This window comes from Tribolium castaneum, chromosome 3 (assembly GCF_031307605.1).
Source record: "Tribolium castaneum strain GA2 chromosome 3, icTriCast1.1, whole genome shotgun sequence".
In the NCBI taxonomy this organism is placed as follows: domain Eukaryota; kingdom Metazoa; phylum Arthropoda; class Insecta; order Coleoptera; family Tenebrionidae; genus Tribolium; species Tribolium castaneum.
Window position 1 is genome coordinate 8,750,144 of NC_087396.1, and position 18,127 is coordinate 8,768,270.

An 18,127-nucleotide genomic window follows, 5' to 3' on the forward strand; every position below is an offset into this window, starting at 1 on the left:
AGATTGCAGAAATGGTTTCAACAAACAATAAATACAAACTCTCTTATCATTTATTAAATTATTACTGTGCCCTAATTTAATTCACAAATAAATAACTTTAATAGTCAGAATTGTAAATCATGAAGAGGAACGATATTTTATTTTCATGATTCCATGACCTACCACCTATGCTGCAGCTTGTTTTCTTGAAAGAAATCTTGAAAAAATAAAAATGAATTAAGGAACCAAAAATACGTCTGTATCTTATGCAACCAACAATTAACAAATTTTAAAAATAGAAATGCTATCACTAATTAAACATTATCATTGTTTACTTGTTGCTTTAAATGTTTTATATTATTTTTGCACCAGGACTACAAATATTAATTTTCTGATTTCTCGAAAAGTTGCTGACCTTGAAATTGACGTTTGTCCAACAACATAACCTCAGTTTCAAAGTGGTAAGATGCCCCTTAAAGGCTCTGCTCCCGTGTGCCTCAAGTGCGAAACAAGTGAATCTCCACTATGGACCAACGCCGAAAACCTGGGGGCAATCTGCTTGGACTGTGTTAACGAAGCGAAAGATAACCTCAAATCGGAACAAGAAGAGGAAAACGATGATAAATCGGAAGACTCAAAATCCATCAAACGCAAACAGCGGACTACCAGGTCGTATAAAACGAGGTTAAACCCTTTCGCGATTCCTAAAATTGGGACGCCGAAGGGGAGAGGCAGAAGAGGCATTTTTAAGAAGACGCCAATTAAAGCACCCTCTGCTGTGGCCACAACAATCACTTCTGAATCGATTTTTTATAAAGTGAGTATTATTTACTACGATAGCAAGACATTGTGTAGTTGTTTTTAGGGAAGTTATATTCAAGTGGGTGATATTGTTTCAATGCTAGATGAGGATGGTGATATTTTTTATGCCCAAATTAAAGGGTTGTTAACGGATCAGTATTGCGAAAAAAGTGCTGTGATTACGTGGCTTTTGCCTACACAAGAGAGTCCACCACCTGAGGAAGGTTTTGATCCTGCTACTTACATAATAGGTAAGGTGGTCAAGAGGGCTGTGAAAATAGTAAGAACTTATTATTATACACTATTCACGATTGTTTCAAATTCGGACTATCTATGAAAATCTGACGTTTTATTTGGCAGTACTGTGAGTTGTCGTAAGAAATTTATTTTGGGTTATAATACAGACTGATCCAGAAATACTGAGTCTGTTGGCAACACTGTACTTAAATTTTTAAGGATACCAATGGAGTACTCTTCCAGTTAACAACAATTTAACATTCTTGTGGGGTTATACGTCAAATAATTGTCAAGAGAAATCGAATTCGGTTACAGTGTTGCAAATTACGAGCACAAATATTTTCAAATGTGTTGCCAACAGACTCAGTATTTCTGGATCAGTCTGTATAATTGATGACAACCAAGCACTGTTGTCAGTTTGCTTCGTTTTTTAAATAAATTATTATTATATAAATATATATTATTGTATAAAAAAGATCGATCTGTCCGTCTTGTATTCTTTAAAGCATCTTTTGATACACGCTTTCTTAGCAACAGAAATTACTTTCGGCATTTTAAATTAACAAGCAGTAGAACTGACAACAAAGTGAAATTTTAAAAAGTGAACGTCATAAAGACAGCACCTGACAGGACCTGAGACCAACCTAACAAAAATATATCATCTACGCCTGCTGTGAGTTTAAAACAATCGTGAATGGATAATAGCTGTCTCAAAACTATAAAAACGACAACGTCGCATTTTCTCTTAAAATTAGCTGTTATAAATTATTCAGGCACTTCAAAAAATATTAGCTAATGTAATTTATACTTTCAATGAGAGATCTGATCATTAATAACTATTTTACAGTTTTATCAATCTGATTTAAAAAAAATAATTCGGTAAAATGCGTCGTTGGCGTTTTCGTAGTTTTGAAACAGCTAATAAAATAGTTATTAATGATTAGATTTCTCATTGAAACTATAAATTACATGAGCTATTAATTTTTTGAATACAGGGTGGGGTCCGAGTGGGGTATTTCTGAAATCTTTTTATCCGCAACTTTTAAAACATCTTTCGTCGCTGTCTATGTTTTAATATTATTTGAAGTTAAAATTTAAGCCAAAGAATGCTTTATCTTAAAAACGTCAATAACGTCAAAAATGTTCATAGTTGTCAATCATCGTTGTTTATAATCAGTTTTATTTCGATTTTAAATATGACGCATTATTATTCAAATGACGAAAAAACAGACATGATCCTCATCTATGGCGAATGTCGCAAGAATGTAATAGCTGCTGCAGATCTTTATTTACAAAGATATTCAAATAGAGAACAAACAAAATGACGTCAAGTGTGGCTTCCTCACAAGAAAATTCGAACGAGAACAGTTACTGATCCAGACAACGAAGTAAGAGTTCTTCAGGAAGTGGACGAAAATTCAATCAGCCAAAGGGCTTTAGCAAGACAAGGTCGAATAAGCCGAAAATCAGTAGGACGGATTTTGCGTGCTAATAAATTTCATCCTTACCACATTAGTTTGGTACAAGAACCCAAACCAGTGAGACTATCCAGAAAAATCTCAGAAAAATTAAATTTTGATGAAAATTTTTTTCGACAAAATTTTATTTATTGATGAGGTTAGATTTAGTAATAATTCGTGAAACCCATTTCCAGACTATTTTTTCAGTTAACGTATGGTGCAGTATTATTAGTGAGCACATAATTCGACCCCATTTCATTGATGGGAAAATGTGTCGTCATTTTTTCGAAATGGAATTACCTTTATTGCTAGAAAACTTGGACCTTAGTACTCGGCAAAGTTTGTAATTGCAACAAGATGGTGCTCCGCCACGCTACTACAGAATTGTTAGAAATTATTTAAATCAAAATTTTGAAAATCGCTGGATAGGATGAGGATCTAACAATATTTGGCTTTCCAAAAGTCCAGATTTAACACCGTTGCGCTTTTGTGGGGTGCAGTAAAAGAGAAAGTATACGAAGCACCAATTCAAAATGTTTAAGATCTTAAAAATCGGATTCATAAATGCAGAGCTATTACGTCAGCAACTTTACGACGCGCCCGTCAATCATTTTTTAACAGACTCGATACATATATACGTGTAGGCGGTCAGCAATTTGAAGATCTATTATACTGATTTTTGCAATAAATAAATCGTTTAATTGGTCTAATTTGATTAACTGTCATTCATCTGTCATCTTAAAGTTTTCAACAACATACTTGGATTACTAGTTTGAATTAAATTGAATATTGTATCAAGTGTTAACAGTTTAGTGTATACTGGGTTGCGTTTTTGTAGGTTTTTCGAAGTACCCCAGTCGCGCCCCAGCCTGTATTTATAACTAACTAACTAATTTTGAGAGTAAATGCGACGTTGGAGTTTGGCAGCTTTGGAGTTACAGCTAACAATTGTTTCAAAACTATAAAAACATCAACGTCGCATTTTACCGAAATATTGTTTTTAAATAAAATTGTAAAATAGTCATTAATGATAAGATCTCTTATTGAAAGTATAAATTACATTAGCTATTATTTTTTGAAGTGCATGAATAATGTATAACAGCTAATATTGAAAGAAAATGCGTCGTTGGGGTTTGATACAGTTTGAAACAGCTAACAAGTCATGCGTAAATAACAAAATTACGGATAAGTAAATATTTTTATTGACAGACTGCTGACAATACTAACCGCTAGTTTGTTTTAGAAGTTTTGGTTTTGGTTAATAATATAGGGTGAGTTTGAATTCCATCATACCCCGTAAAGTGGAGAGTCGTCACACTATTTCGCACAATCACGAAAATTTGATTTTGGACGATGCGTCCATATGAAGGCAAAAACCCGATGTAAAATTTAAGCACAAAAGACGAGTACTGGTAACTACATTTAAAAGAATGGAACAATTAAAAACTGTAAGATAGTAGTACCTCTCATTTAAAGCGTTTTGCGGCTATTCATGATTTGATTTATCAGAAGTGTCGCGTTAGGGATGGAATTAAGAGAAATTTGATTTTACGCGTTTGCAATTTTAAACTACGTTTCCGGTTTCTACACTCCAGTTTTTACAGAGTATGATGGAATTCAGACTCACCTGTATATTTAATACAGGACACATGTTTAAAAATCTGACAGATTGACAAAACACACATCATTAAGTTACCAGAGCAATCTTGATCTCTTTTGTTAATTTTAATTTCAGGTCCAGAAGAAGATGTCCCTAGGAAGTTAGAGTGCATGGAATTTGTAATGCACGCCCCCTCTGATTATTACAAGTCGAAAAATACGCCCTATCCGGCTGTGCATGCTCCTGCACAACCTGGGTATATATGGACGTCACTGGAGTCGATAAGAAGATTGTGTGGAAACCCATTACAAAACAACTGACAAAAATTTTGTGGATGTTTTGCTTTTTGCTTTATCACGTATTATTTTCTGTGTATTACAAACTACGTGATTCTTTTACTACTTTTTACATATATTGTATTAACACACTGATTACTCTTGTTTTTTCTGTTTAAATAAATTTATACAAGTACATATAACTATTACTGTATTTGGCGACAATGTAGACAATAAAACTGAACATAAATGAGACGTTGGTCTGAAAAAATTTTTCTAAATTTCACTAAATCTGTTTTTTATTTTATTTTGTGATGGATAATTTTTTTGTAATTATCCAAAATGGATAAAAGTTTGGAAATTTTAAATTGTTTTAAAATTGTATTGTAAGGAGTCATAATTATAGTCATATATTAGGTGATTTAAAACTATATAAAAGATATACAAGATGACTATTCACTCGACCGTCTACAGCATCGCCGGCTTTATAAAATGACACTTTATCTCGCCTGGGCATTTGTCAAGTTCAAGTGATTCCCAATCGAGCTTCAATTCGGGCGGAATATTTGACACATGCTGCTTTTGACGGTAAATTATTTTTCAAAACTTCAAAATATTCTTTGTATATCTTGTTTTGTTGTATCCTTCCTGTCAAGATTTTGTTAGTTGCATTGGTTTAGTTGGTTCGTTGTACTTGCGTTTAAAAATTGTCATTGTTGACAGCTCATTAATAACTTGACACTTTTAGCAGTTGACCACAGAAGTTGACGAACTATTATGAAATGAACATTGAAAATATGTATGCACATTTCATAATTGCGTATGTATTATTATAGATTTTTATCAAAATATCCATACAGGCTGCTCAAAAACTGGCGCACCAACTCAGTGGTACGTTATTGAGAAGCAAGTGCAGATTACGGGAAAAATGTGAAAAAGTTATATTTTTAAAAATCTGGAGCTACAAACTTATTGTGTAAACTTCTTTAGTTTTCATTATTTTTTTATGTTTTTATGTTTCATACCAGGTAATCGTTCTGTAACAAATCGATGAATAATTATTTTTAAATTTACTATCAGATTTTAGTAGTTTTTTTAATTTAAAAAAACGCGCGGAATTAAGGAATCACTGTTTCAATGAATTTTTTACGAAATGCCCAGGCGGGATATTCATACATTTCATTAAGGAGGACGTGGTCTACAGTAAACCGTCGACGCAAGACGCACTTGGAAGGTTTTTACATTTTGGGTGAGATCAGGCGTTTCCGGCGATCAATTAGCCCCAAAAATAATAGGATTCTTAATACGGCCGAGGGGCACCTACTGGCCAAATTTTATCGAAAAATATTAACTCTGTGAAAAACTAATGCGGTTCGTAGAAGAACCGGGCAGAACAATTGCCGAAGACCAAAAAATTTTCCTTTTTTTCGACGTAGAATCAATATCAGAAATATGTGTGTTAATTTTACTACGTAATAAAACTCCTCAAATACAACAACTTTTCTATATAAAGTTTTGCAAAATTTGTAATTTTTACTGTTTTCCTCCTTTTTTTATGCAAACGAGCCGGTCAGTTTTTAACAATTACTTTGTATTCATAGCAACAGTTTTCATTGTTGCTTTAAATTATTTAAATTGTCCGTTTCACAACGAAAATAGTCTGACTCTTTATTTTTGTACCCATAGGTGGGTACAAGTTTCAGTACGTTATCTTTTTCCAAATTTTAAGTATATTTGCGAATTTTATATTGAAAAATTACAAATCAAAAAGATGTTTTATTTGTTGAGCTCTGTTACCTATTAAAGTTAAGACACGTATTTCTAATACAAATTCATTACAATAGATATTGGCGAATTATTAAAAAATTCAAATCTTCCTTTTAGGTGTATTAAAGATATCTAGTTATTTGAAATTTGAAACGAAGACATTATTCACCCACTTTTTGTGTAGAATTTAATGGTGTAGCCGGAGAATTTTTTATTACTTTGTTTTGCTGTAATTACATACAGAAGTATTTTTTTAATAAAGAATGAATTATTTAAAAGTTACGTCTTAAGATGAAACCAAAAATTCTAATTACACTTATTAGCACTTGGATACTGCATTTAATTTTATTTTTAAAATATTAATTGAATAAACATTATTGTTTTATATTTATAATAATGATATTGATAACCCATAAATAAATTTTAGCAAAACCGTCAAGACAAACTTGACAACACTCAGAATAATCCACGACCTGGTGTTTTTGTATATTTTTGTATAGTTTGACATTGCGTGTACCACCACGTAATAGTACAAAAGCTTTGGCTGAATATGCCGTTAAATAAACTAAATATTACAACAAAAATATGTAAATGGTGAATGCGCCGGGACACCTGTAAACCTTCAGCTTATTTACAAATATAGAACAGCCTGTATTATATTTAATTATAAGAAATTATCATAAATTACTGATTATTATTCTGCGTATAAAGTGACCAAAAAGTGATGGCTGTATAGTATTCCAAGCTTTAGACTTGATGAATTTAAAAATTTAGCAATATGTTATAATATAGTATGCACCAGCTCAGTGGTACAATGGCGGACAAAAGTCTTGGGCCAATAGAAATAACTACACTTTTGATCATAGCTTTTGATTCTTGTCATTTTGACAAACAATTCCATTTGTTCAATATCGAAGACACTGTCGCACGAGGAAGACCTAGAGTTGTGTCATTTTGTCCATGCGGCATATCACTTTGGGATCTTACTTTATTAAATACGAAACTAACAGCATTTTTATTTTGTCAATTACTGATTGATGTTAATCACAATGACAAAGCATTATTTACATCAATTTGCTTTTGATTAAAAAAAGTGATGTATGAAGACTTTTATCCGCAATCGTACGTTGTGAGAAGCATGTGTAGATTAAGAAAAAAATCTTGAAAACATTTCTAGTCGTATTTAAAAAAATTTGTAGGTCCAAATTTATTCTGTTAAATTTTTCAGTTCATTAATTTTAATGTTTTTATGTTTCGCGCTAAATACAGGCTGCTCAAAAACTGGGGCAACAACTTAGCGGTACGTTGTTGAGAAGCATGTGTAGATCTCGGGAAAATTCTTGAACAAATTACTAAAGCCATATTTAAAAAACTCTGGAGCTACAAACGTATTTGTATTTTCACCTTTATTTGTAGGCAATTCTCCACCACACTCCGTTAAGTTGGTGCGCCGATTTTTGAGCATCCGGTATAATCATTCCCTAACACAATGATAAATGATTAATTTTAAATTTACTATTATCCCTAGCAGTTTTTTTAACTTAAAAAAAATAAAATTTATCAAAAAATTAAAAATGATTGTACAATGTGTTCCAGAATGGTTGTTCATCAAATCACCTATAAAATTTAAACGTGGTGTGCTGTGTAATTGAAATGTGTATGCCGTCAAGGTGACAGATTCGTCATAATACTACAAAAGACTTCAAATCTAAAAACGAAAGACTACATAACAAAAAAAACATGGAAATATAAAACACAAATCAAGGCAAACCCTCCGTTTCAAACAAATTTGCCGAAAAATGCAAAAAATGAATAAAAAGCTAATTCAATTATTTGACAGACATGACAGTACTTAACTATTTACTACAAGAGTCATCATTTGGATGAAGCGGCACACTGAATTTAAATCCTAATGCCGAGTTGATGAACAACCATTATTGATCAAATTGTATATGTGCCAACACTGGTACATTTTCTAGAAAACCGTTTCAAATATGATATTTTTTTATTGTTAATCAAATTTTATTGCGATTACGATTGTAAAACAACGTTGCCAGATACCACTTATTAAAAATTTGTAATTAAGGCGCTCCCCGAAAACTGTCAATATCAAAATGTCAAATCAAAAAAATATATGTTTTTACCTTTCTTTCCTTTTATACATGTCTCAAAATCGACAATAATTTTCAACCGAAAACCATTGTGGCGCCTCCAACTGGCAAATAAATTTTGAAAGCGGTAAGTTTTAAAAAATCTCATTCTCAAAGAAATTTTTCTAAAGGTTGTTTTTTCCTTGCCATTGCCAGTATTGGGTTCAATTTTTGCATGCATATTTACAATGATGTTGTGCATGAATGGTGTATTTTTTCCGATCTGTCCAGTATCTTGCGTTTGGTACCCAAATAAGATCAGCAGATCATAAAAATGAATTCAATACTAAATAAAAATGTGTAGTTTAGTGGCGAATTAATTTCTAATCATTTTGCTTTTTGTTTGGTACTGCTCCGTGGTTTATTTTTTGAGATATGTATAAAAGTATGAACAAATCATCTTAAGAGTTCTCGGGGGCCGCCTTAAAAGGAACGCCTCAACTTTGCCTGTATACCATAGTGTAGGTACACACGGTGTATCAGAAATACGTGTGTTAATTTCACCACGTAATAAAACTCATCAAATACAACAACTTTTCTATACAAGGTGTCTCAGTTAAGATTTTCGAGTTTAATATTTCAGTTATTTGTCAACGTATTGTTATGAAATTAAGAATGCAAATCTTTTAGGAGATAGTCTTTCAATTAGGGAAAAAATGACCTCAAGTAAAGAAATGAAATTTTAAAACACATTTCTTTTATTTAAAATGAAGCCAAATTACCGTTGAATCATTAAACGACGAAAAATAAATGGCCACACAAAAAATTAATCAAATCGCTCGGCTGATCCAAGAAAAAAAATTAAATTTTGTTGTTAAAAACTTAATGCAAATTTTGATAGTAATTTGGGCAGTCACTTTTTGAAACAATTGATGAAGCATTACTATGCGGCATTTTGTGTACCACTGAAAAAAACTGTCAAATGTGTGCGCGCTGTCAGAAAAATGAAATTGTTTTAATTTGGTGAAATTACTTTAAAAACCAACAACTGTGGCTGAAATTTCTCTGTTGTGAAATGTTATTTATGAAATTTAAAGTTCAAAGAATCGTCAATAATTTGAAGACACAGGAAGCGTACCTGAACTCAGTACCGAAACTAGGTATAGGCGAAATAGGCCCTTGCCTAGGAGCGCCAAAGTAGGTATAGTTTTGTTTTCCAAATTCCAATTAAACAAAAATTTGTGCAACCTTATAAACAATGATTTTGCAGAAGCGTTTGTTTTGGAAAACTCATTTTGTAAAGTAATATCTTGTAAACGTACGTGACTTTCTTTGTTTAGTTGTTAATTATTTTCAGTTCTGATAATTATTCAATAAGAGATTAAGTAGTTTTTGCTGGTTAAGCTTCTGGTATACTACAAGAATTAGTTCAGTTTGCATTTCATCGGCAAGATGGCTTTCGGTCTTTTGACTCGTGTCACTGAGCCTTTAGTGTTTGTGTTAAATTTGAGTTTCCAATGAATTTGAAAAATTGGCTTAAAAATGTCAAAAAGACTAAATAAAAAACCGTTAGGACCGTTTATCAAAAAAATTCCTGAAAGCAGACAATTAGAGCGAGCTAGCGATGCCAGGTTTTTACAAAATTTAGTTCAAGCCGAGTCTGATGATTACTGACTGAACCCATTAAGATAATTCTTATTAAAAAGACTATAGAGGTAAGTTTTATTTTTGTTTCTGTACTTGTAACAACTGCATCTTGCGAAAAAAAAATTTTCAACATTTATAAAACTGATGCTTAAAAATTAAAATAAGATCGTGAATGGCACGAAGACGTCTGTCAGGTTTAAGCATTATAAACAAAAGTTAAATTAAGATTATGATGAAAAATAATAAATAAGTTTGCCAGGTGAAAGTAAGGAAGGTTTCTTTAAAAATTTCAATATTTGGATTAAATTTAGCGGATTCCTACATTATTATTATTATTATTGAATTGTTACATACCTAGTCTTATTTTTTCTATTATTTATGTCTTTATATTCAGCTATATGCACATAGACTAAATCTCAAATTGGAAATTAAATGTGAACCTATTGTTTAAATAATTTTATTCTTCAACACTGTCAAAATTTACGGTTTTTCTCCTGTGTAAGGAAGTTTTGACAACTGTTTGGCATTTCTCAGTACGAAACGTCAGATTATTTCTAACAAATTTAAAGCAATTTTAAGCCTTGCTGTGTCTATTTCGAAGAATAAAATGTTGTATTCAACTCGTTTTTGTGTAAATCGGTTCATTTATTACGCCTCGTGGATGATAAACCACTCGTTTTCACTCGTGGTTTAAAAATCCACTCGTGAAATAAAGCGTCCGATTTACACTCAAACTCATTAAATAAATAACTATTAAGTATGCCTTTAATAAATTGAGATTGGGACCATTTCCCTTTTTTTCAGGTTTTCATAGTCTATAATTTTTTGGTTTTTATATCTTCCTAAGAGATGTCTCTAACCGAAATTATAATATGTAGCAATCTAGTATTAAGAAAATTATACTTAAGGGCGCCAAACTGAAAACTCGCCTATAGTCAATTAATACCTAGTTTCGGCACTGCCTAAACTAAATTGAGTGAGAACAAAACACGTTACTGGAAACGAAGCAATAGTTAGGGCTATAATTCAAGCTTTTGAAGAGAATCCAATCAGCAGTGTACGAAACATTTCCAAAGTCCTGAATGTTCAAGTGTCTAGAATTTTTCAGTTGTTGTTCAGTCTTTTAGTCCTTTTAAAGAATTAAAGCATTCAGTACCAAAAGTAAGTCAAAAATATTGTTTTTTAACTTTGTATTGGTGAGAGGTTATTGTGAAATGTCCCTTGTGTGCTGTCACGTTTCTGCGAGTAGGATTGACCAAAATTCAATGGTAGTGCTCATTTGTCTCATGGAGATCTACGCTTTTGCATCTGTACACACGTTGAACAGTTTGTTTCTTATTTTTCTCGCGAAACAGACGTCTTCCACGAACGAGTTTTTTCTGACAGCATTTTTCACTGACGATATTTTTTTTTTAATATAAGTCTTAAAAGGCTTAACATTTTAAAAACGAATGTAAAAATTATGTTTTTAAGACTTGAGTTGTTGCATTAATTGGATTTTAATCTTTATCTTCTAAAATATCTGCATTTTAAATTTCATTCGTTGACAAATATACGAGATATCAGGCTTGAAAGTTTTAGCTGAGACACCCTGTATAACGTTTTACAAATTTCTTATTCATGATTTTTACTGTTTTTGTCCTTTCTTTTTTTTTCAGTGTTTAATAATTAATTTGTATTCATAGCAACAATTTTCATTGTTGTTTTAAATTGTTCAAATTGTCCGTTTCTATCACAACGAAAATAGTTCGTCTCTTTTATTTTTGTGCTCATAGGCGGGTACGGTTTCAGTATGTTATTTTTTCCAAATTTTAAGTAAATTTGCGAATTTTTTATTGAAAAATTATAAATAAAATAAAATCTTTTATTTGTTGAGTTCTGTTATCTGTTAAAATTAAGACATGTATTTCTGATACACCCTATACTATAATTACTCTAAATTAACTGTACGTATCTTAAAATATTAGATTTTTTTTGTTGAAGAACCATTAGAAGCTGGGAGATCTGTCTCAACTTTTTTGACAAAAACTTGACAAAAAAATGCAATAACACAAAAATCTTGGCTAATAAAAATGTGTTAATGAAGGAACTGAAACAAATTATAATTTTGGGTCAGAAATTGTGACAAAATACAACCAAAGAACCTAAATGGTGGATGCGCCTGAATGATGTACCTCTGAACTTATTTACGAGGATGGGATAGATAAAAAACTAAATCCATATTTTCAAATTATTTTTTAAATTCTCTTTTGAAGTGACAAATTAATCAAATTAATCAAATTAATTTTTAAATTAGAAACACCGCATTAGTTCCATCTTCGTTTAAGCAAATCTGTGTTCGACTAAAACTAAAAACGCTAACGTCGCATTTTCTCTCAAAATGAGCTGTTATAAACTATTCATGCACTTTAGACAAATATAGCTAATGTAATTTATACAATCAATAAGAGATCTAATCATTAATGACTATTTAACAATTTTATCAATATTATTAAAAAAAATAATTCGATAAAATGCGACGTTGGCATTTGAAACAGCTAATAGTTGAGTAGTCGCAGTAAAAACAGTAAAAGCGTCTTTCAAAGTTAAGTTCTTTATTACAGCATTTTTTACCTTCCAAATAATCTGCATTTTAAATGTTGTAAAAATCTGTTGTCAAATATTGAGATTTCAGACTTGAAAGTCTTAGGTGGGACACGCTGTATACACTTACTTACTACAACTAATTTTGGACCTTATCAAGAAATTTTTGTGTAATTGTCCTTTTAGAAATACCTGTTCTGTAAGTATATCTTTCACTGTAAGCGGTACTTTTTAGCCAGGTGTAAGTTTACATGGTTACCCTGCAATAATATTTACTTACAGTCCGTGGGCTATAAGTAAATATTACATACCAACGTATGCCATTTAAAATATCTTCAGAACTGTATTGAACTGTTGATTTTGCAACAAATGTAGATTTAAAGTGATGTTTTTTATTTTGTATCCCTAACACGAAACAAACGCCACACAAATTTTTAATGACAACAATCTGACGATTATTGATTTTTCATAAAAATACATTCAGAAAATTTTACTCTTTCGTATTTATGCAAGTATCGTTAAAGATAATTTAATAACCTCAAACTGTGGTCTGTAAGTTTTCTTTTTGGTCTCGAATGCTTAGGAAACCTCGGTAGTCTCGATTTTCCAATATTGCATGCTCGACCAAAAAAATTGCAACTACAGTCTACGGTACATAATATACTATTGTGTTTTCTCACATTGCCGTGTTTTTTACTTTGCACCAATGGCTAGGAATATTTAGTAGGCTGGTATCGCTACCGCTGAGATGGAAACGATACTTTTTTATGATAAGTGACAGTTTATGCCACTTTGATCATTGTTTGACCTGTTACTAACTCATCAGTACAAAAAATTAAATTATAAAAAAATATTTTTTTGAGGTATTTGTTACAAAATAGTATATTATAGTGGATTTTCAGGTCTTTAAAACACGACGGCGTAGCCGTTATTTTTTTTGTTGCACACTTTGAAATCATAAATACTGATATTAATAATTCAAAAATTTGAAATAATGTAATGTGAGATCAGTATACCTTTTGTTGTTATGGAATTGATGGCCATTATAATAATAGTATATTATGATACGAGTTTTATAAGATGCATTTTGTCGCACGCACGGATTTAGAGTAATAATAATAATAGAGTAAGTGCGACAAAATGTCTTATAAACGAGATATTCAGTATTTTTTCTACTTCGCACTTTTTGTACCAAAAAAATTAATTTCAAATTTTGGGAATTTTGTGGCAGTTGACAACATTTGTGCACAGACAGTGAAATGAAATTAATATAATTTGGACCGTCATTAGTTTATTCGTACAAATGTATTCTGAAAGTGTCTAAGACGTTTTGAAATGTATCTCTTAACAAATACGGGCTTTTGTGGCAAATACGTGGAACTTGAAAATTGGCCGAAGGATAATGAGATCTCAAATTACCTACTTGCACTGGCTTTTGAAGTTATGTTTGTACATTACTCGAAAGGTGTTCAAAAGTGCCACATATCAGAGCTGGTACAAAAGCCTCTAAAGGTTCGTATTTGATTAATTTGATTAATTATGCACTTGAAACAGGTGCCGAGTGACACTGACATTTCTCTCAGATAATTATCAAAAAACTAGGTTGTCAACATTATCCAACTAAATTACCCTGGTTTTTAGTGTAATTGTTATAGCACTCCATTAGATATTACGATACGCAAATCGCGTGTCGTAATGACCTCAATACAAAACTGAAGTAGAAAAAGAAAATAATCGTTTCCATCTCAACGATAGCGATACCAACTACTAAATATCCCTTTGCAAAGTAAAAAACACCGCAGTGCGGAAAAGTTCGTTTCCCACACCCTGGAGATAACGGGAAATAGCTGTCTAAGAGCTATGTGTACAAAATAGTTATTTATTTAATGAGTTTGAGTGTAAATCGGACGCTTTATTTCACGAGTGGATTTTTAAACCACGAGTGAAAACGAGTGGTTTATCATCCACGAGGCGAAATAAATGAACCGATTTACACAAAAACGAGTTGAATACAACATTTTATTCTTCGAAATAGACTCAGCAAGGCTTAAAATTGCTTTAAATTTGTTAAAAATAATTTGACGTTTCGTACTGAGAAATGCCAAACAATTGTCAAAACTTCCTTACACAGGAGAAAAACCGTAAATTTTGACAGTGTCGAAGAATAAAATTATTTACATGTCCAGCATTGTAAATTAATCTTTACGAGCGGGCTGGAAATTTGTTAAAGAAAGTACATTCTATGCTTTGTTTTAATTTAGACGCTCTTTTTATACACTTGTGCAAATTGTTTCATTCACTCTTGTAAAAAATAGCACATGCTGTATACTCAAATTTAAATATTAATTCGAAATTATTAGTTATTAATGTCTGTGGTGGCCAGCTTGATACACGTATACAAGATGTCCGTTTTCTCGAGTTCCACCATGGGGATCTCAGTTATTATATGATATATGAGGTCGATTAAATTAGGGCAAACTTGCACATTTTTACGCTCAACAATTATCTGAAAGAATATTTGATGTGTCATTTTTAGTTTTTGAATTATTGTAAAAAAAAATGTAATTATGTAAATTATTTGTCGGGACAGTTTGGACAGGTTTACAATTACAAATCTTATTACGTCGATGTTTCGCCGGTTTTATATGCTTTTATAACAGCAAAATGGCGACCGTAATGTGACCAAATAAAATGTGAATTTTAATGTGTTTGTAATTGTTCATTTTAATTTTATGTCCTGAAGAAGCCGACAGTAAAACCGAAGAAAAGTCGACGTAATAAGATTTTTAATTGTGAACCTATCCAAACTGTCCCGACAATTAATTTACATAATAAATAATTGGTAGATAACAAAACCTAAACAAAAATTGTAATTTTCGTTTTAATTTTTTTAAGCGAAAACCAAAAGAACTAGACGTTTTTAAGAACCACATTCTTTAGGTACTTTCTTACAAGAAATCTAAATCTGTCATCGCCTGTTCCAAGGCGTTCCTGATGTTAGAGTTACAACCATTGAGACCTTAACATGGACTGCGCTTGGCCAATACTTAACGCATATAAAAGCTGTTGTCAGCAAGGTTATGCAACCACCAATTTGCATTAGTGGCAAAAAGTATTGGAACTTGTATGAAAGACAGTGAGAAAATTAGTTTTAACAGGCATTAGGATATCCACAATAGTTTACTTTGTTTACATTAAGTACAATCATACATTACTTTGATTGTAATGTAGTATTATCATTATTATAAACAAAAATACTGTTTGATAATGATATTAGTACCACGCGATCATTTGAATTTATAATTGGACGATGCAGTTTTGTGTCATTGTGATTGATAAACTAGTACAAACTGAGAGAAAAAAATTATTTATAATTGAATGTTACAGTTCAAAAGATAATTATTTGGCCTTTCAGCTTCATTAAATGTCACAAACGACCTTTTCATTCAAATTAAAAAACTGATAAAGTCTACTCTAATTATAAATTCAAATGAATGTATGGTAGAATAAACAGATCATTCTAAATAATTGGTAAATACTTACGACCATTATTGAAAATTGTTACTTTTGTACTATCCATCGATATTGTAAATATCTGGTTACCAAAATGTGCGATTAGTTTGTGGACGTGCAACTTAGTTTACGGCTGTGCGATTTTTTGAAGGTTGTACGTTATTTTATTCTTAGACACTGTCAAAATGTACAGATTTTTCCTGTGTAAAAAAGTTGTGACAACTGTTAGGCATTTTTCAATACGAAACTTCAGATCATAGCTTCAGATAGTAATTTAATTTTAAGCCTAGTAAAGGTTTAAGAATCCGCTAGTGAAATAAATCATCCAATTTACACTCAAACTCGTTAAATGAAAAAACTCTTTTCAACAATGGTGGTAAGTACTACGTATCGTACGGAGCTCGAATTGTAAAGCAATACGTATATACTCGTAAAATTACTCGCTCCTTCATTACTCGTATGTAACTATTTCCACTCATAGGTAAATGCTATTTAGAACTCTCATTAAGTATAATACTAATAAAAAAAATTGAATTAACCCCAACAAGTGATCCATTCAATAATAAATAATTATTTAATGCACAAGCTTTACAAAAACCTTCTTGATTTTTTTATTTAATAAATCTGATTTTAAACTTTTACAAAATAAACAATGACTGCAACTGACAATTCGTGCAGCTTTTAGAGACACAAATCCACTTACATATTAATTATTATTCAACCATATCAACTACAAAACTATAACAACAAAATCATCATTATTCTTAACAACTTGTGTCGTATCTACTAATACAAAGCGATCGAAGTCCTTCTATCAAGTAAGTATAGAAATTAAAGACTGTATATCTGCGGAACTCAAGCCAAATGTCAAAACAAAAATGTAAAAAATATAAGCACATTAAATTATTGTTGGAATCCAGTTTTGCTCCATAGACAACATTTTGGGGTCCTGTAGCGTTTGGGTTACGGATTCACGGCATCTATAATAACATCTATATATAACAGTTTACGTTTGAGGTAATTCCAGTTTAAATTTTGACAGCAGGCTGAACTAATACACGACACCGGACACACGTTCTCAAGTGATACGCCTACTTGATAGAAGGAGTTTCTGATCGCTTTGTATTATCAACAACATCCTTAGGTGCACTCGAAACTGATAAACGCTGATACTACCTTGGACTATGCATTTAGCTCCTGATGGGACAAATATTTCTGCGAGCCGTTTGTAAGCCTTCAAATTTGGCGGCGGTTGGATTGTTACTGAACACTTGCTTTAATCGCATGGCGGGAAAAAAAGTTTCATGTGGTCTTGATTAAACTTTTATGTGAGAATGCAAGTTAAATATTTGTTGTTTTTACAACAAAAAACTTATTCGTCAAACTTCGTGTTTCACGATTGTGATTAAAGGGAAAAATTGTGAATTTTGGGCTTAAATTTACCTGTGAATGGGTAAAATTTGGTTCTTGCGTCGAAATATACAGGTGAAAGTATCCACAAGGGCTTGCTTATTCATCGGTAATGTCATCTGTAAGTAAGAAAATACACGTGTTAGCCTAAATATGGAAACACACCTTTGGCGTCGTAACTTACTATATCAGTACATACGTCGATACTATATCAGTATCAAAGCGGAAAGCTTTGAATATTTTTGAATAGTATAACTCTGATGACATGTCATAAGATAGAATTAGAAGTATCTTAACTAAGGCATTTTTTTAAAACTTGAATACATAAATTGTTTCTGAAACTTGTATTGTTTTTTCAATTGTTTGCCCCTTGACTACGAGCTGCCACTAACAAGGAGTAAGCTTCCTCTTGCCCCTCACTCCTCTCGCCCTTAGATGTTGGCTTCAAACAACCTGCCTAGTGCCTACAAACTCGCTGTATGGCGAGTCTATATGATATATGGTCGAAGGTTGACAACAAAATTTTTAATTCAAGCGCAGTCCAGTAGAGTAAGAAGTCAATGGTTACAACACTCAACTTTGGTTTTTCTTTTGAACCCCATGTTTAATACTTGTATTTTTGAAAAGTCCTTTTGTTCCAGATTACAACGATGTATCACAAGATATGATTGAAGCTTACATGCTGATTAAAATTAAGAAAAAAACGTTTTTGCAAAGTGTGCTTTGGAGAAAATACGCCAAACATTTTATTTAACAAACTAGGTT

At 31.7% G+C, this 18,127-nt stretch overlaps 1 protein-coding gene across 1 annotated transcript; it reads left to right on the forward strand.

Annotated features, from left to right (window-relative positions):
- Positions 1 to 362: 362 nt before the first annotated feature.
- LOC655534 (uncharacterized protein) lies at positions 363 to 4,555 on the forward strand. Its single transcript, XM_962087.5, has 3 exons — positions 363 to 796; positions 845 to 1,031; positions 4,213 to 4,555. Exons 1-3 carry the CDS (start codon positions 446 to 448, stop codon positions 4,395 to 4,397), a joined length of 723 nt encoding a protein of 240 aa, XP_967180.2. The 5' UTR covers positions 363 to 445; the 3' UTR covers positions 4,398 to 4,555.
- The last annotated feature ends 13,572 nt before the right edge of the window (positions 4,556 to 18,127 follow it).